This window comes from Aquarana catesbeiana, linkage group LG01, assembly GCF_042186555.1.
Source record: "Aquarana catesbeiana isolate 2022-GZ linkage group LG01, ASM4218655v1, whole genome shotgun sequence".
In the NCBI taxonomy this organism is placed as follows: domain Eukaryota; kingdom Metazoa; phylum Chordata; class Amphibia; order Anura; family Ranidae; genus Aquarana; species Aquarana catesbeiana.
Genome location: NC_133324.1, coordinates 260,622,068 through 260,642,907, shown reverse-complemented (window position 1 = coordinate 260,642,907; position 20,840 = coordinate 260,622,068). Strand labels below are relative to the sequence as shown.

General features: G+C 42.8%; 1 protein-coding gene across 1 annotated transcript in view; it reads right to left on the bottom strand.

Moving 5' to 3' along the window:
• PIWIL1 (piwi like RNA-mediated gene silencing 1) overlaps positions 1 to 20,840 on the bottom strand; it is a 766,743-nt gene that overhangs the window by 196,713 nt on the left and 549,190 nt on the right. Inside the window, exon 17 of the mRNA XM_073597707.1 lies at positions 6,794 to 6,897. Coding sequence (XP_073453808.1) covers positions 6,794 to 6,897 — 104 coding nt within the window. The remainder of the gene's footprint in view (positions 1 to 6,793; positions 6,898 to 20,840) is intronic.

Below are 20,840 nucleotides of genomic sequence, written 5' to 3'. Positions count from 1 at the left end.
ACTTGCTCCTCTCTCTAGAACTCCATCTCCCTCCCCTATCTCTTCCTGCCCACCCTCCTTTGGGCTATAGTTATACTTGCACAACATAGCTAGCTTCTACTTTTATACTGCATACTGGTATACAGTTGGAATCTCTGTTATTCACCTCAGTCCTCCCCAATTATCTAACTGCACTCCTGATCAGCTATATGTGTACTCTTGTCCCAGCACAGTTCAATGACTTGTATCTTATAGCAATAATCCAATAATGCCTTATGATATGTATCAGCCCTAAATACTTCCACCCCAATTTCTTTAGATGGCGTCAAATGGCAGTGTTAAATGGTCGAGGTGGTTGAGGATACCCCATCCACAGCATGATCCCTTTTGGGAAGGCAAAGATCAATTACTGAGATACACTTAAAGTGGGTGTAAACCCGAATTTTTTTTTTTATATATCATGCTGTAGAGTATAAGATTTCCTATCATTTGAGCCCAGTCTTGCCACAAAGAGTTAATCCATCTCTGAGCAATCCTCTTTTATTGTTCAGTGAGATAAATCTTGACAAACTGAGAAAAACGTTGTCAAATCCTCCCCCTTGCTGTGAGTGACAGGTGATTTACATCTCGTGTACTAGCCTAAGACACAGGCATTATTTTTTTAGTTCTGACCCCCACTCCTTTCTTCAGCAGCTCTGCAAGGATTGGCTGTTCCACACCTCAGCATGATTTGGCATGCTGAAGTCATGTGGTTACTTTCCTGTCTTTTCACTGGATGTTAGAGATCATAGCAGAAGTTCAGTGTTAGAAATAAACAGGAGAAAGTGTATATTTACAAGGGGAGTGTAGAGGTGGGCGGGGAGTCTACTGACATTACGACTCCACCCACCGAGCTCCAGACAACAGACCCACCCACAGAATATGCAGTTTTTCGGGTCTCTAACAGACAGAGGGGAGACATTTGACAGGTAAAGATACATGCAGGAGTCATGTATATCCTTATAGATAACCCCTATGGCAGTAGTATAGAAAGAATGACATTGGGTTTACATCCACTTTAATTAACCACACATTACTACCTACTGTATTATCAGAGTATGCAATCTGTTCTTCTGATGCTTTTCAGGCCGTGTTGGCCAATACTTATTTTTACTCTTCAAATGATATCCTTTAGATTGTATCTTGTAATCGTACCTATTTAAAAATAGCCACTACAGAAAACAGAAACTCCGCGCTTAGAACTACAAAAGAAAAGAAGGTATGCAGCCTCCCCTGATAGACCCACGAGGGGGCTAGTATGTATAAATAAAAGTAAAGGATGGGGGGAATGGCGCTCCCTAATGTGTGCGCAACACCAGTGCTACCAAAACCACTGTAATGATTTACACATTATGTAAAACCCCCTATAAACGTATATATCTATATCCAAACAAATCAATCAATTATGAATGATAATGCCATAAAATATAAGGAAAAATGACACCATGTAAACTAAAGTTATATGCAGTACTAAGCATATGTGCAATTCGTGCCACTCTAATACAAAATGTGCATCATAACAAATAAAAAAAAAAATATTGTTAGAATATATTGTCTTTGCAGTGAAAAAGTGAAAACTCTGCAGTACTTCAAAAAATTGTATGAAAAAAAGTTAAAAAAATTCCAAACAGTCTGGTGACTCTTGTGCTGAAATTGACCGCTGACTTCTGTGCTCCCCCCTATGGCTCCCCACTCACCAGCTCCTTATACCCCTACAGGGGTGACAGGCATTATGGAATATCATAGGTAGTCTTCATAGATGGTTTCCTAAGTCCCTCTATCAATGACTAGTGCTTCCACTAAACCAGAACATCCGGATCAGTCAACCGAACATCACAGCATCTGCCACCATATCCAGAAAAGGGATCTTCAAGGATGAGTCCTCATTGAAAGAGATAACACTCCCATAGTGTAGTATTTTGAATAAAAATGCTTTTATTAAAGTACCATAAAAAACAAGTTTTTCCTATGACAAGAATAAAAGCTACAAAAACACTACAGCGTATGTATAGTCGGTAACCAGGAAGAGCCGTCTCGCAGTGTGCGGTCCAGCTGCGTTCCAGGCTCCCTGTCTCCGTACCGGAAGTGACGCAAGTGCGTAGCCCCGCCTTACGCGTTTCGTCATCTACGTTTTCAAAGGCGGCGCCATCTTGCTACACCTCAGTTTATTTAGCGAGCGGACATGCGGGTTCCTCCCCTCTCACACTGCTGCAGAGAACATGATTGGGCGTTCAAGATTAACCAGACCCTCCCACAGATGTAAATAATAGAGAGTGGGGGGGACAAGGAACGTCCATCTAAATTGAGCTCATCCCACTACTAGTTGTTGCGGACCTATGCATCTCCGCTCACCTTACAGAAATACTGGCAGACAATATCCTATACAGTATATGTATATATACGAGGCATCATAAATCTTCATACTTCTAAAAAATAAAACTAAAAAATATGCAAATAAAATAAACCATAACTGAACCAAGTAAAATCGTGCCCATACCTATAATGGGTCATAGGCTAAAAAGAAGGTCCCCAATGGTAAGTACCGGCATTACAAGTAAACCTCCCTGCAAACCCAGATACTACCCTGCAAAGAACCCAAAATATTAAATGCAAAACTAAAATATCAAAAAGACATATATAAAGAATATAGACTTACTGGATCATATAAACTACAGAAAAGATGCCAATAAGGTATTGAATAAAATGTATAGTAAAATTAAATTATAAAAATCTTTGAAACACAGGCTGACGTCCTTATTCAAAGATTTCAGGAGAAGGGATATATATACAGGATAATCTGGTTAAGCTCAAATTAGAGATTAAGAATATGGATAGTAACACTTATATGGGCACGATTTTACTTGGTTCAGTTATGGTTTATTTTATTTGCATATTTTTTAGTTTTAATTTTTAGAAGTATGAAGATTTATGATGCCTCATATATACACATATACTGTAAGGCGAGCGTAGATGCATAGGTCCGCAACAACTAGTAGTGAGATGAGCTTAATTTAGATGGACGTTCCTTGTCCCCCCCACTCTCAATTAGAGTTTACATCTGTGGGAGGGTCTGGTTAATCTTGAACGCCCAATCATGTTCGCAGCAGTGTGAGAGGGGAGGATCCTGCGTGTCCGCTCGCTACATAAACTGTGAGGTGTAGCAAGATAGCGCCGCCTTTGAAAACGTAGATGATGAAACGCGTAAGGCGGGGGCTACGCACTTATGTCACTTTCGGTACGGAGACAGGGAGCCTGGAACGCAGCTGGACCGCACACTGCGAGACGGCTCTTCCTGGTTACCGACTATACATACGTTGTAGTGTTTTTGTAGCTTTTATTCCTGTCATAGGATAAACTTGTTTTTTATGGTAATTTAATAAAAGCATTTTTATTCAAAATACTACACTATGGGAGTGTTATCTCTTTCAATGAGTACTCATCCCTGAAGATCCCTTTTCTGGATATGGTGGCAGAGGCTGTGATGTTTGGTTGACCGATCTGGATGTTCTGGTTTAGTGGAAGCACGAGCCATTGATAGAGGGACTTAGGAAACCATCTATGAAGACTACCTATGATATTCCATAATTCCTGTCACCCCTGTAGGGGTATAGGGAGCTGGTGAGTGGGGAGCCATAGGGGGAACACAGAAGTCACCGGTCAATATGAGCACAAGAGTCACCAGACTGTTTGGAAATTTTTGTACTTTTTTCCATACAATTTTTTGAAGTACTGCAGAGTTCAGAGTTTTCACTGCAAAGACAATATATATATATATATATATATATATATATATATATATATATTTATTTTTTTTATGATGCACATTTTGTATTAGAGTGGCACGTATTGCACATATGCTTAGTACTGCATATAACTTTAGTTTACATGGTGTCATTTTTCCTTATATTTTATGGCATTATCATTCATAATTGATTGATTTGTTTGGATATAGATATATACGTTTATAGGGGTTTTACATAATGTGTAAATCATTACTGTGGTTTTGGTAGCACTGGTGTTGCTCACACAGATCACATACCCCCCATTAGGGAGCGCCATTCACCCCATTCTTTATTTTTATTTAAAAATAGCCACTGATTACTGTATAAATGTCACTGGCAGGGAAGGGGTTAACACTAGTGGGCGATCATGCTATGCTATGCCTCTTAAAGGAGCCGCCGTGCATATACGGCGATTCGCGCAGGAGAGCCATCCTGCCACCGTATAGGTGGTCGGGAAGCGGTTGTAGAATATATGGGCACTTTGATATAGCTCATCCTGTTCCTCTCTCTCTCTCCCACAATGTGCCATAGTGAATGGAACAAGCTTTATTGCAATATATTTTGTAGATTCATCAACTGATCAGTAAAATTTATGTAAATTAGATGTGATATCATTTATCAATATTGCTGAAATATACAATGAACGTTTATATTTTTCTTGGTATATCTTCTCTATATGAATTTTTTGTAAATTTTTATATATCCTTAAAGTATATAGATAATCTGAGTTATAATCCGAGGCCCTGATAAATCGGGTTATATTACTAAACACGTAGGCCACACACCCGGATTTTGCAGTTGAGATAACATCCTGGACCTTACTGTAGCTGTTATTAACTAGTTCTTTTAGAACTTTTTTACAATCAATTACACTCAATACGTGTATGTATGGAAAAAAGGATATATTTATACATATATTTCTATCACTTGTGTTTTGCATGTACCTTGCCAGGTCTAATGAAAAGTCTCACCCTATTTTGTTCTAATAATGGTAACAGTCTATTTTGGGATGGTACCTTTAGTAAGGTCATAATTGTCTCACACTTGTCCCCCGTACCGCTTTATTACAAATTTATCAGTTTTGGCCAATATGTATTCTGCTACATATTTTTTTGGGGGAAAAAAAAAACCCGCAATAAGTGTATATTGATTGGTTTGCGCAACTACAAAATAGGGGAAAGATTTAGGGACTTTTTTTTTAGTGTTATGGGTGGCGATCTGCAATTTTTAGCAGGACCGCAACATTGTGGCAGACAAATCTGACACTTTTTCGGGACCAGTGACACCAATACAGTGATCAGTGCTAGAAAAATGCACTGATCACTGTATAAATGGCACTGGCAGGGAAGGGGTTAACACTAGGGGGCGATCAAGGGGTTAAGGGTTAACTGTGTTCCCTGTGAGGTGTTTCTAACTGTATGGGGATAGGTGGCCAGGGAGAAGAGAGAGATTGCTGTTCCTGATCACTAGGAACAGCTGATCTCTCTCCTCCCATCAGAACGGGGATCTGTTTGTTTACATTGACAGATCCCCTATCTGGCGTTCTCTCCCGTGATCGCAGGTGGCTGGCAGAAATTGAGTCCACCGGTCCCGTGGGCGAGGTCTGCAGTACAACATGAACAGACTGACGTATGGGTAGGACGGTTTGCGCAGCCAAACCCTCTTGCCACAGTACAAATGCGGAAGGGGGTCGGCAAGTGGTTACGTAACAAAGTCACCAAATATAAATGTAAGGCTGCATTCACACCTGAGCGTTTTTACACAAGTTGCTCCAATGTAAAAAGCAGGAAAACGCATATAAAAAGAAGCCCATGTTCTTTTTTTGTGCTTAAAGCTTTTTGTTTCAGGTGACAAAACGCTTAGATGTGAACAGATTCCATTGAAATGAATGGGATTTTGCTTGTTGAGCTCATAAAACGCCCAGGTGTGAATGCAGCCTAAAGGGAGCTCAACTGACCTCTCGAGGGCCATATCAGGGAATAGCAGCAAGTAACTCTTAACATCTATCACCACTCTCCCACTGCTCAGTGGCTTACCCCTGTAGGGGGATTAAAGAGGAAGTAAACCCTGATGGGATTTACTTCCTCTTTATTCCCCTGCAAAGTAAAAGCATAATGGGCTAGTATGCATCACATACTAGCCCATTATGTTGCACTTACCTGCAAACGAAGCCCGCAATGTCCTCGCTGGTGGCTGTGTCCATTTTCACCCCTCTTCCTTCCAGGGCCGCGGACTCCGGCCGTGTGACTTGCCGGAGTCGTGTGACGTCACTCCCGCACGGATGCCGATGGTCATGACACGGGCCCTATAAAAACTGCACGGTCGTGCCCTTTCTTTAGTGCACATGAGCAGATGACGTCGGCGCAAGCATATATGGTAAATATCTCCTGAACCGTGCATGTTTAGGAGATATTCCCAGTACCTACAGGTAAGCCATATTATAGGCTTACCTGTAGATAAAAGTCCTATGTAAGGGTTTACAACCACTAAGAATCCGGCCTCCACTATAATGGACCAACAGAAGCACCCTACAAGCTTTCACACGCTGATGCCAGGGTGAGTGGATCCCATAGGGTCCAATGCTAGCAACTTGCAGGCCTTTCTTGCCATTCTGCGTGGTTTGGGTGCAGTCCTTCAGAGCTGCAGTAAGCCTGGAGGTAAACAATCCAAATCATTGCTGCTATCAAAGTGCCTTCAGAAAAGGGAGAAAATCTCTCAGAGCAGGAAGAGAGTCTGTCCATCACCTTCCAATATCAGCAACTGGGAGTGTGAGAGGTTATGCAGGACTAGGTTTCAGCTTTGCTATTTTTAACTATTTAACCACCTGGAGGTGAAGCATTACCCAATGGTCTAACAATACCATTCCTGTGTCCTCTGATGTATGATAAAAATTTTAATTTACTTCTATCTCTGATTTTTCAGACCCTTTAATGTGCTTTCAAAATAATGTATCTCACACAAGCAAGTAAATAAACAATACATTTTTGGCTTACCGTGTCATTCCTTGGTTCAAGCTAGCAACAAACCCAGCAACAGACCTTTTCCCAGCCAATGTGTCATGGTAACAGTCAATGCCAACAATCATCAAATCTTTCAGCTGAAACAGAGCAATATGTTGATTATAACTCTCCTAATACATCTACGGGTAGTTGCATATCTGCAAGCGATAAGTTGCCAAAAGACAGCAGCTGGCCATTCAATAAGACTGAAAAAAATGGACACTTGAAATCATCGTCCTACCATTCTAAGTTAGAATTAAGTATGTAGGAGATCTGTTAGTACTTAAGTCATTGCAAAATAATTATTTGAAAAAAAGGAAATTTTATATACCTGTAAATTCTATATCCAGTAAAGGACACAAGAATTCATTTTTAGACCATGGCTTTTAAATGGCTACATTCAAGTGATTGGACATTGGCAATAGCTTTTTTAGAACTGCCCCCCAGTGTATCCATATTACCCTGTGCACTCTGTGAGGCTCCAGTATTTCAGCAAGCAGTATATAGAGAAAAGAGCTGAGGGATCAGTGTCCTGTACTCAAAGATATGGAATTTACACGTATGTCAAAAATGGGATTTCTTGTACTGGCCATATCTTCTCTGCATTAATTAACGGACACCACAGAAATCCTAATCTCTGCCCACTGTGTTATGGTACTACCTTCATACGTAGGACACTACGCACAAAAACAAACCACTAGAGCTCAGTTAAACACAAAGCAGTACAACCATAACTGGCCACACACAAAACAGACATGGGTGGGGGCTGTGTCCCTCAATAAACTCAGATAAAAGTATTCTAATGTCAGAACTATGGTGAATAAATAAACACATTCTCATAATTTTATTTGGATGTATCAAACTAAAGAAGCCCAAGAACAAATGTTAGATTCCGGGCAGGTCACATGAGTCTTTAAAACAGAGACATCCTGCCTTTTTATCACCCTGTTGGAGGTCTGTAAACAGGCTGTTTGCTGAACTGGTAATATAAAAGCCAAGGATAAATTATATTTTATGGTTTCTAAACAGAATTTATTTGAGGAGCCTTGGATTAGTGGTAAAAATCTAAAACAAAGCAAACTCAACTGATTTTTCCAATTTAAGAATATGCCATCTAAACAAGGTCTAACGAGAAAGCATTGGGAAATGTTTACCAAGCTGGACAATTCTAATATACGTTGGTAAACAGACAAGTCTAGACTACCGCCTCAAATTCCTCATCACTTAGGAATACAGCTCAGACATCATTTTAAAATTTCCAGAAGTAGTGACATAAATATTGATGTACAACCTCCATCATCCATAATATGCCAAAAGGGAACTATGGAATTTTTGTTGTGTTTAGGATACTATTCTACTGAGAATCGTACCATATCCACATATGTCTAAAAGTGTATGATTATACGACTATAACCTCATGTATTACAGTATATCCCATGAGATAAAAGTAATGATTGTGTTGTCTGCTGGCGCATAATAATTTAGTAGGTAAAATGTACTAATCTGATTAGAAATATCCCATATGTAGAAATGGTTTAAATATACAAAATTATTGTGTTTAGGGATATATACTAGAACTATATATACAGTCAGGTCCATATATATTTGGACACAGGCACAATTTTATTTATTTTTCTCAGGTATTTACCAATTAGGAATTACAGCTCTTAAGAATAGCCAACCCCCCCCCCCCCCCCCCCTCAAGGGACCAAAAGTAAGTGGACAATTGAATCAAAAGCTGTTGCATGGCCAGGTGTGGGCTACTCCTTTGTTATTTCTTCATCAATTAAGCAGGTAAAAGGTCTGAAGTTGATTCTAAGTGTGGTATTTGCATTTGAAATCTATTGCTGCGAATCTACATCATGCGTTCAAAGGAGCTGTCCATGTAAGTGAAACAGGCCTTTGTAAGGCTTCAAAAATGAAACAAATCCATCAGAGAGATAGCAGCAACATTAGGAGTGGCCAAATCAACAGTTTGGTACATTCTGAGACAAGAATAAAGCACTAGTGAGCTCAGCAACATAAAAAGGCCTGGACGTCCACAGAAGACAACAGTGGTGGATGATCGCAGGATCCTCTCTCTATGGTAAAGAAAAACCCATTCACAACATCCAGACAAGGGAAGGACACTCTCAAGGAGGTGGGCGTATCATTGTCAAAGTCTACAATCAAGAGAAGACGTCACGAGAGCAAATACAAAGGGTTCACCACAAGGTGCAAACCCTTCATAAGCCCGAAGAATAGAAAAGCAAGATTAAGACTTTGCCAAAAAACATCTAAAAAAGCCAGACCAGTTCTGGAAAAGCATTCTTTGGATGGATGAAACTAAGATTATTCTGTACCAGAATGACAGGAAGAAAAAAGTGTGGAGAAGGCTTGGAACAGCTCATGATCCAAAGCACACAATGTCATTTGTAAAACATGGTGAAGGCAGTGTGATAGTATGGGCATGCATGGCTTCCATTTGGCACTGGGTCATTGGTGTTTATTGATTATGCGACAGAAGAAAGAAACAGCTGGATGAATTCTGCAGTGTTTAGAGATATACTGTCAGCCCAGATTCAGCCAAACGCAGCAAAGTTGATTGGATGGCGCTTCACAGTACAGATGGACAATGATCTAAAACACACTGCAAAAGCAACCCAGGAGCTTTTGAAGGAAAAGAAGTGGAATATTCTGCTATGGCCGAGACAATCACTTGATCTCAACTCCATTGAGCATGCATTTCACTTGCTGAAGGTAAACCTAAAGGCAGAAAGACCCAATAACAAAGAACTGAAGGCAGCTGCAGTTAGAGCCTAGCAAAGCATCAGAAAGGAGTTAACCCAGTCTTTAGTAATGTCCATGGGTTCCAGACTTCAGGCAGTTTTATTTATGATTATATTAATTTGTCCAATTACATTTGAGTCACTGAAAATGGGGGGACTGTATATAAAAATGATTGCAGTTCCTAAAAGTTGTACTTGATATTTATGATCAACCCCTTGAATTAAAGCTGAAAGTCTGCACTTCAAATTAATTTTGTTTTAATTTTATTCTGGTGGCATACATAATATATATGGACCGAACTGTACATTTTAGAAATATCACATGGCCACACTTTTATCATGAGAAAGTGCACCGTCCTACAACATATTTAGAACAAATTTATCCCTGGTCTTTGAAGAGAGGCAATGCCTAATAAAATAACGTATTACTAGCTTGATACATGAACCAATGATAAGAGGTTACACCTTCAGGTCTAGGCTTATTTTAATTTTTATGAACTTATTGTCCAGAACAGTATATGGGACCAGGAGAGGAAGCCATTAGGACACACGGCACTTCATCACTCTCCACTACACTACATTCATAACAGAAATTCAGGACACCCTCAATTTTATCATTTTTTGTTTGGCGCTATATTAGGGAACCATTTTTACATAGTTTAACTCTTACTATTGCTGCAGAGGAGTAACTGTTGGCTGCGTAAAGCACAGACTTTTTGCCTGATACTTAATTATATATATGGTTATTGTGTCCACGGGCAGAAATTGATCTTTTCGTTTCATTCACATTGCTTAACTTGTTAGTGATTGTTGCAAATAATTTAGTATTTAATGTAAGATTTTATTTGTCACCCATAATCTATTTATTGTGAATACATGTCTAGTAAATAAACATTCCATATTTAGTCTGTATTCATGCTGTTTGATGTGTTTTTAAAAAAGAAATTTGAATGGTAAAACAACTCACTATAATTATTGTTCAGGCAATTCCTGACGCAAACACATGACACTAATATCTCTTTTTTGTACATTGAAGGACACATTTGAGATCTTGATCTCTGACTACTGGAATCTCCCAAAGCAGTGCCTACCAGGGGGTGGGTAACACTAAAAGATTTTCTAAAAATGGAACAGTACATGCTGCTGGCTTGACTAGCAAACCGTGAATGGGATATACTGTATAATCTACCCCAAGCAGGAGGTCCCTCAACTGAGAAACAGGTATTAGGTTAAAAGGACAAACTAGGAGGCCAACAGAGTCCCTGCGAGGAATCATGCACATAGGACAGGGCAAAACCTGTAGCAAAGCTGCGAGGTAATGAGCAACCTAAGCTAAATCTAGACAGAAAGATTACATTTTCTTACAAGGGACTGGACAGAGAATGAAGCAACCAGTCATGATAAGAGGTAGAAGGCCTGAAAACACATTGGGAGGGAAGTAGGTACTGGCCTCTACGCCATTCTAACCAGGACGGGTCTGGGAAGGCAAAGATGGCCAGCTCATGGCAGCAATGGAGGTACTACAGGTGGAGCTACAGGGGAGACGCCCAGTACAAGAGCCAACAAGGTAGAGGAGTTAGTATGCTGGGAAAACCTCTAGCACCTAATGTAATACTTTGACACCACACAGGGTAATACTTTGACACCACACAGGGCAATGCTGATCCAGAATTAACACAAAAATCCCTGACCAGGTTTGTCTTATAGAAGGAGGGGAAAGCTCCTGTCCCTGCACTAGGGGTAGCATGGTGTCCAAATGCATGGTAGATCACATGTAAATACAATGATCCAGCCATCAAAAACACAAGACTTGCCAAGGCTGAGAGTATCCAGACATAAGACCTGGAACCCCAACCCCAACAGAACCTCAGTAAGCTGGATGATAAAGCCCCAGATGTTTTCAGTATCTGCACAGATTGATCCCACACCTAGAGGTTATTGAAATATCACAAGAACTCAGTGGGGCTAATAGAGGAGTGAGCACCTTGGCAAACACGCCGGATGTAAGTTAGGGTTTCCAGCTCATATTCCCAGGAGACCACCCTCCCAAGCATGCACCCAAGTAGGTAGCTGAAGATTTGCAATGGCAACAGACACCACCCACCTAGGAGATAACATTGTCCACAAATGCTGGAAGATTGATCAGAAGGCTAGGGGAACCTAAAGACCAAGCCATGTGAGTTGACTAAGTGCCACGCTAGGGCATGGCTTGAGAACCTCCGAATAACCAGGGGTTCTGATCACACTCAAGAAGGGATGAGTCTAATCAGGTATGCCCTAACCATTCACAGCTGGAGTAATTAGGAAAGCTTAGCCCTAGTAATATCCACCAGTGGATGTCCAGGGCAGTTTGGAAAAAATGTTGTCCCAGAAAGGGCTTTTCAGCAAGCTAGTTTCACAGCACAATACTGCAACCCAAGATAGTTCCAAACTACACTGAAGGAAACTTAATGGGGTAGAAATCACAAAATAACAAATAACTTTCCACACAGTAATAAATGCTGCAGGCATGAACACACAGACTTCGGCACCAGAAAGAAGTCAGCACAGCGACTGGGTCTCTATAGAAGGTCTCAAATCAGTCAGGTGAAGCCCCAACAGGCAGGTACAACTGCCAAGACAAGATGCACAATAGGGCCTGCTCAGGGGGACTCCAAGTGCTTGAAGAAGGGAACCCAAAATAATTACTTCTCCACTAAAATGGTCCACCTCTGGGACCTGCTAGACCTACAGGCAAACTCCAGATTCAGACTGACCACCTGAGGCGAACAAAAGCTGTTATCGCTTAGGGAGGAAAGAACAACCAATATCATCCAACTCCAAAAAGGAAGGCAAGTACCATAAGGTAAAGTACAGATAAAAAGACTATAAGGGGTAATACTAGAAAAGAATGTAAGCTATCAGTTTCAGAGCAAAGCCAACTGCATCATAACAGCCAAACAACAGTCTTGTAGGCGTTACCTTGCTTATGGCCTGTACGACTGCAGTGAAAATATCCTGTGGTAAAACCAAGAGAGGGTTCCGTGGACAACGGAGCTAAGGAAACCCTACACACATATATAAGCAGGTCCACCATAGCTTTTTTACAAGCTTTAAAGCAACTATTATTTCAATGGTCACACCATCGCCTCGCAAGCATTGAACATGGTGAAAGTGCATCAATGAGGATATATAGAGGTCATAGAACTAGTATATCCCCTGTGCAGGTGAACTGCAAAGCAGAAGAGGCCATAACCACAGGGAGGGCAGGCCTGCCATTCTCACCACCCCAATAAACAAAGAAGCTGCCCATGAGGTACCTGGTGGGAGCAGTCTAGCCCTTATAACAGTCACAGATAAGGGGAAGGCGACACCAGATGCAGCAACCTGACAGCTTGCCAAGTAGTTCAGCGGCACTTAAAAGGCAATTAAGCAGTTCACGACCCTGCATCAGTTTCGTCCCCAGGAAATGCACAGGGTGCAGGTGAAATCAGAGTAGGGTAGGCACCCTAGCGAAAAATGGCAGCTGAATGCTGCTGCCTCGAGTAGAATGCAAAGCTGCAGCCTAAATTATTGGATAGCCCAACTGTGTGGTGCACACACCCGGGGAACCTCGGCCAAGTGAGGCCCAAAAAGCCCCCAGACAAATCACTGCCAATAGGCTGCTAAAGCAGAGAAAATCTCTGCACTGTACATCCCCCACAACCTCTGGCCCACACATACTACCCAGTAAAAGGCAGGAACCAATATGCCAAAAAGGACATTCAGGAATTCAGTGGACCCTTGTTGGGCATGACTGCAAGGTAAATGTGTACCCTGCAGGACGGAATTGTTCCAAGCACACCCTGTAAAACAGCAACACTCTGCCAATCCCATAAGCTATGCCCTGCTACTAGGGTCCTGCAGACTGCACCGTCCCACAGTAAACACAGAAGAACCAGGGGAATAAAGGTGTCCAAGCCAACTTCTAGTCTCCCTGGGAATACGGGGGGGGGGGGGATGTGCACACTTATTGAATACTGTAGATCAGTGGTCTCCAAACTGAAGTCCGGGAGCCAGATGCGGCCCTTTGCTTGCTTTTATTTGGCCCTTGGGGCCCTATTTTTATCCACTGATACCAACAATGAGGCATAATTCCCCATAACTGACACCAATGAAGGGACAGAATTACTCCCAATGACACCAAGAATGGGGCACAAGCCCTCCCACTGACATCGAGGATGGGGCAGTATTCGTCCCACTGACAACAAAGATGGGGCATGGTTAATACTGACATCAGGACCTTTTCTACTCCCACTGACAGCAGTTCGACCCCCCCTTAAAACCGCTTTCACACTTTGTCGTTTTGCAGGCGCTAAAAATAGCGCCTGCAAACCGACGCTGCTGTCTCTTAAATGTGAAAGGCCGTGGGCTTTCACACTGGAGCGGTGCGCTGGCAGGACGCCAAAAATGTCCTGCTAGCAGCATCTTTGGAGCAGTGAATACCATTGAAATCAATGGGGCAGCGCGGCTATACCACCGGCAGCGGTGCTTTGTGGATTGTTTTATGCCTTTTTTCAGCCGCCAGCAGGGGGTAAAACCGACCCGCTAGCAGGTGAATAGCGCCGCTAAAAATAGTGGCGTTTTACCGCCGACGCACCCACCGCCCCAGTGTGAAACCAGCCTAAGTCTTACTAACGGTAGATGAATGGGGTATCTTCCCCATGACAGGGCAGCTCTCTGACAAAGCTAGGGTGCTGTCTGCCTGTGGGGACACTGTGACAAACCAGCAAGAGGGAGATCATAAGCATTCCTCATGAGGAACACTTACAGGCTGCCCTTTGGTCCAAACACAGCTGTACCTAGCTAGAGGGCCTTGTGCACTTGCAGGCTGAGCTAGGGTGACTACTGAATGGAGATTATCCAGCCTGTCCCACAGTTCAGCTGCTGACTGAAAATCTTGAAGGAAAAAACAAAACAAAAAAATGCAGTTTTCCTTCAAAAGGGAACGAACATTTCCAGCAGGTCCTTACTCCTGTACACCAGACTAAAAACTGAGAGTAGTTGGGGGGTTTGGCCATCAATTGACTGTTTCTGCTTTTGTGTCTAGTGCCCTATTCCTTAAAGTGGCACCATAACCCAATGAATGTCTTTCAAAGAACGTTCCAACTTGAACCAAATATCAGTAAATGTCCTCCCACCTCCAAGGCTAGAAGAGAACCTTCAATACGAAGAAGGGTTCTGAGGAGGTCTGGAAGGTAAAGAAGGGTCTGCCAGGGAAGGAGGGACCTGCAGTAGATGATGACTCCTGAAGGGGGTACTCGTACACGTAATGTTGAGAAGGAAAATTCAAACAGGAAGTGCAATTGTGCATTTTAGAATAGGAAGCACCTTCCCTCTGTAACAGCCTCCATGTACTCCTCAAGGGATTTTACAAAGAGAAGCACACCTTCAAAAGGCATGTGCAAAGGGAACCTTTCCTGAGCAAGGTGAGACCAAGCTCTAAGCCATAAAATTGTGTGCATTTGCACAAAATGTAGGGACATTCTGGAGATTTGATGAATCATATTCTCCATGTTATCTACACATAATAGTAGGACGAGCGAAAGTACTGTAATCTGGCAGAAATAATAGGATTGTCAATATCAAGAGAAAGTACTGAGATTTCCAGTCCAGTTTCCCATAGTCTGGGCAGCTGATGATGAAATGGCAATAGCCAGCTGAATAGATGCACCTTCCCATAGAAACCGGTGTTTCTATGAACCTTCCAGGATGGCAACACATGAGAGATGATAGGCTCCTCCCTGCAGGAAAACGCAATCAATTGACAGCTGTTTAAAAGGCTCCACCTTACCCTTGTCCCTTGGTTGTTGTAAAGTAATTCTCCCAACTGATTCACAAGGGTTATTCAAACACTTAGGCACTTACTACCTAATGTATACACTCTTCTCCACCCTTAACAGGGAGGGAAGTAGGCCTACCGTCCTGGAAGGTTCTTAGAAACACCATTAGCGGTAAGTCTAACCGTCGGTTTTCCCAGCTCACCTACCAAGATGGCAACACATGAGGATAAGGTAATCCATAGGCCTACCTTAGGCTGGGACCACTGCCTGTAACACTTTTGACCAAAGGCTATGTCTTGCTGCAAAAGAACCTCCACTCGGTTGTGCTTCAGGAAGGTGTCTTGGTTGGACCAGGTGGCTGCGCTACAAATTTGCTCCCAGGGGGCTCCTGCTTTTTCGGCCCAGGAGGTTGCTAGGGCTCTAGTTGAGTGCTTTCAACTTTGCTGGTGCAGGCATGCCTGATCTCTCGTACGCTACTGTAATGGCTTGCTTTATCCATCTAGAGACTGAAGGTTTTTAAGTTTGAAGTCCCTTCCTTTGTCTAGAGAAAAGGATTAAAAGGTGATTAGATCGCCTATATTCTTTTACCCTCAGTATGCAATGACATTTCTTTCCCCATCATTCTTAGGGTTCTCACAAAAGGATGGTAAGGTTATTTCCTGTGTCCTATGGAACACTGATGACACCTTCGGCAGATACAATGGATCTTTCCTGAGGGTAATCCTTTTTGGTAGGATCAACAAATTCGGCAGATACAATGGATCTGGCCTGAGGGTGATCGTTTTTTTTAAATCAAAGATTCCTTCGCTATTCTAGCGTCAATAAAAACAGAGAAAATTGTCACTTGTACCCGAAGAGTGTTGACATCCACACCCTTCTCCACTCCATCCTGAAGAAACTCCAGGATTACAGAACAGAGGTGGAAACAATTTGTTTTCGTTTACACCAAGTACAAAATATTTTCCATGCCTTAAAGTATATTTTCTGTGTTACCGGCTTCCTACTCAAGAGGAGAGTGTCTATCACTCTGAGCAACCTTTACCCCTGAGGATCTGGCAATCACTAACCAGGCTGTCAGATGAAAAAACTCCGGTCTGGGGTGTAGCACTGGACCCTGAGAGAGAAGGTTCATAAGCTTCCAGGGAGGCGCTACTGACAGCGCATTCAAGGGCGCAAACCAAACCCTCTTTGGCCACCATGGGGCCACTAGGAGGAATAGGCCTGAAGACTGGCTGAGTTTCTGAATGACTCACGGAATCAGTGCCAGAGAGGAGGGGGGGGGGGCAATAAGCCAACTGGAAGTTCCAGCTCTGTGCTAGGGCATCCAGGCCCTCTGACTCTCTTTCCTGAGAGAGAGAGAGAGAGAGAGAGAGAGAGAGAGAGAGAGAGAGAGAGAGAGAGAGAGAGAAGAGAAGAACTTCATCATTCTGTTCTTTCAATTGGCAAAGAGGTCTATCTTTGGGCAGCCAAACTTCTGAACTAGCACCTGAAATATTTTCGGGTTGTTTACAGGTTGGCGGCTGAGGAAATCTGCTTCCTGGTTGTCCATGCCCTTTATGTGGACCGCTGACAATGAGACCACCCTGCGCTTAGCCCAGGCCAGGATCTACTTCACTAAGTCTAGAAGGGCTATGGATCTAACCCCCACCCCCCCGATGGTTCAGCCATAGTGCTGTCTGAGCAAACCTGGACTTCTTTGCCTATGACCATATTTTCGAAGGCTTTTAAGGCTTCGCCCACCGCTCTGAGATTGGAAGAGAATCTGGCTACATCCTTGTCCCAGGTACCCTGCGCTTTGGCTTTTCCCAGGTGGGCTCCCCATCCCTGGGCACTTGCGTCCGTGGTGACCTTTTTCGCACTGAGTAAATACTCTTCACGAAAAACCTTGTATTCTAGGAATTTTTTTTCAAGTTCCTGAGATTTATAAGGCGGTACTTCCCTGAAGACTTGGGTACCATGGAAATGTGGGAGTAAAAGCATTGGTATAGCTGTTTTTTGGCATTGGAACTACCACTTGTTCCACTAATTCCTGAATCCCTTCTAGTAGGGCTTTCTTTTTTAATGCGTCCTTGGTAGGATGCGCTAACGCAATCATAGGCGAGGGTTCTGATGAGAACTCTAGGCGGTAGCCTTCTCTGATTAGTTTGATGATGAATGGATTGTCTGAAATTTCCTCCCACTGGGAAATGAAACAGTCTCCCCCCTACCCTGGCGTCACTTGGCATCTTTGGTGCTTTGGCCTGGAGAGGGAAAGATCAAATTACCCTTCTGCCAACCTCGACAGTACCCCCACTTCCTGTTGTGTTCTTTCTTAGATTTGTGTTGATTTTGTCCTCTAGGGGCCTCAAAAATGTTTCCTGTACTTTTCCCGTCTGGGTTTGACAGGAAATTTCTTCCCTTTCTCTGAGGACCTGGACAAAACCTTATCTAGATCTGACCCAAACAACAATGACCTTTCAAAGGGCAGACTGCTGTTTGGCATTTGAAGTGAGATTGCCTTCTCAGGCTTTAACCCATATGGCCCTCCTGACTGAGTTAATCAGGGCACCTGTTTTGGCTGAGGCTTTTACAGAATCCACAGCCGCATCAGCTAGGAAGGCTACAGCCTTCTGTATCACCGAAAGGGAATCTAGGACTTCCTGAGACTTATTGCCCTGTGAGAGGTGTTTATTAAGTTTCTCTATCCAAAAGTCTGCATTTCTGGCAACGCAGGTTGTTGCTAATGCTGGGGCCATAGCAGAGGCATTAGTCTCCACACTTTTTTGAGCAGGGACTCCGATTTGTGATACAATGCATCCTGGATATTCCCACAGTCCTCAAAGAAGAGGTCAGACTTTGTCACCTGGGAAAGGGCGGCGTCCAACTTAGGAACCTTCAGGAATTTTTCCACTACCTCCTCCTTGAAGGGGAATCTTCTTTTCCAGGTTTTAGGAATGACCAAACTCCTATCAGGAAATTCCCATTATTGAAGAACTACATCCTTCCAGTGTTCATTTTGGCAGCAAATTTCGATTTAGTTTTAGGACTAAAATGGCATTTTAGTTTTAGTCCCATTTTAGTCTTCTGCAATTGTTTTAGTTTTAGTCGTATTTAGTAGACTAAATTTCCAGTATATTTTAGTCTACTAAAATGTCCTACGTTTTAGTCGACTAAAATCTCCAGTACATTTTAGTCGACTAAAACTCATTTTAGTCATCTAAAATCTAATGGGTGTAATTAAATTGTAATGCATTAGTTAACATACAATTTCCAAACTCATTATATACCGCTGGAATTAAAAATCTTATATATTATTTATGGTATTGAGGTATGAACATGCACTACAGACCAGTGTTAATTTTGAAGACAAATTTCAATTTAGTTTTAGTCTTTTGACTAAAATGCCATTTTAGTTTTAGTCCCATTTTAGTCTTGACTAAAATGCCATTTTAATCGTATTTTAGTTATCTCAATTGTTTTAGTCGTATTTTAGTCGACTAAAATAGTATTCATTTAGTCGACCAAAATGTTTTAGTCAACAAAATTAACACTGCATCCTTCAAAAGACTGGTGTAGGGGAAATACCCTTGCCTTGTTTTTTACCAACCCCCTGTACATTATATCCTGTGTAGAGGTTTCTTTAACTGGTTCAGGGTTCTCTTCAGTGGCATAAATAGACTGAAGGAGTCCCTCCATGTCCTCTAGGTCGCAGGTGTCTACTTGACCTGATGTCTTCCACATCACTATCCAGGCAAAGAGATACTTGGTCCTGCTTTGGACAGTGAATTCTCCTGAAAGGAGGGACCCTCTTTAGGGGTGAGTTCCTCCCGAGTCTACCACCTGAGGTGTGGGTGCAGGGGAGCGGAAAAATTGAATAGTGGCCAACATTTCCTCTTGAACAGATTTAAGAAAATATTTAATTAACCCTGAGGCCTATTTCCCAGCCAGTTTGTTAATACACTGATAACAAAACGGCTTGGTGGGGGATTTAGACAATCATTCCCCGCAATTACTGTAGTTTTACTGGCACTAGTGCTAGCGGATGTAGAAGGTGGTTTTTGTCAGAGACCTCCTGAGCTCCGCTTGAGGAACCTGCAAGAAAAGAGGAAACAACGAACAGTCACTCTTCCTTCCTCTTCTATCCGTGGTGAGACAGGAGTGCTTTAGCCTTTGGAGCCACATGGGTCAGGCGTCTCCACCACACTTTAAACCCATTTCCTTGGTCGCGCTCCACCCTCTTCCTGCTCTGACTCGATGTTACGACTTCAGAGCGAAACTTGGAGCGCACCAAGTCCTCCCTTTGGTGTCTTACATCGGACTTCCCCAAAATGGCACCTACTGCATGCAGGGGAAGTCAGTAGAGCCGAGCTGCTGAGCGGCATGCAAAGGTGGGGGATTGATACTCCCGGACTACCTGCACAATGCCGTGGGGGCGACCTTTGAGAAGCTCTGAGGCAGCAGGTTAGTTCAGCCCTCACTGGCGTTCCTAAACCTGGCTCACAGGGGTACCTGTGGGAAGCGTGAGCGCTTCTCTAACAGGGATCTGAGAAGAGGAGGAGCGCCGCTGAGGGACCCCAGTAGAGGAGGATCGGGGCCTGTCAAATCAGATGTGACCAGAGCTGTGTGGACTGTACAGAGTGAACCAAACGTATGTAAGTGAAAATGTGAGTAATTTAATCAAGATAAGTGAACAAAATATAAATGCAACCACCTCCAATATCACAAAGTGCACAACAAATCAATATCAAACAAGACCCACAAATAACAATAATCAGACAAGTATATACAGCAAAAGGGAATACCAGAATCGTAATCATTAGCCAGGCCGGTGTCATAAACAGGAGATCAACAGATGGCTGGAAAGGAGTATGACAGACAGGGAGAAGGTGGAAGGGATCAGGCTGCAGGGCAGGGATACAGGATAGACAGGAACAGGTACAAACACAGGTTCAGGGTACAGGGATCAGAACTTTCAGGTCAGGGCACAAAGAAGACACCAAGGCAAGGTGTGTGTGAGCTTGCCGGGTATGCAATCAGGCTCAGGTGATGCCTGACTGCAGGAGGTGATATCTGCTCCATACTGCCAGGAACAACCCACTGGTGGAAACCAGTACTGCAGCCCAAAGATCACATAACACCAGCAGGGGAAAGCTCCTCTGAAAGTTCCAAACTGCCAGGAGACACCTGCTGGTGGACATTAGTACTGCACGCCAGTTGTCGAATAGTGTCATCAGCAGGTGGAACCTTTCCTGACAGGGCCCCTCTGTGCAAAACCAACTGCACAGAGGAGGTAAGTGTGACTTTTTTTTTTTTCAATGAAGGTTTAGTTATCCTTTAAACAGCTGTGATTTGATTGTATTTCTGTAGGGAGGAGCCTATCATTTCTCATGTGTTGCCATCCTGGAAGGTGAGATAAGAAAAGGAAAACTTCATAAGAGTCTCCAAATGACTATGAACACTGTAAAACTTAAAGGAGGAAATGTCCTCAAAAGA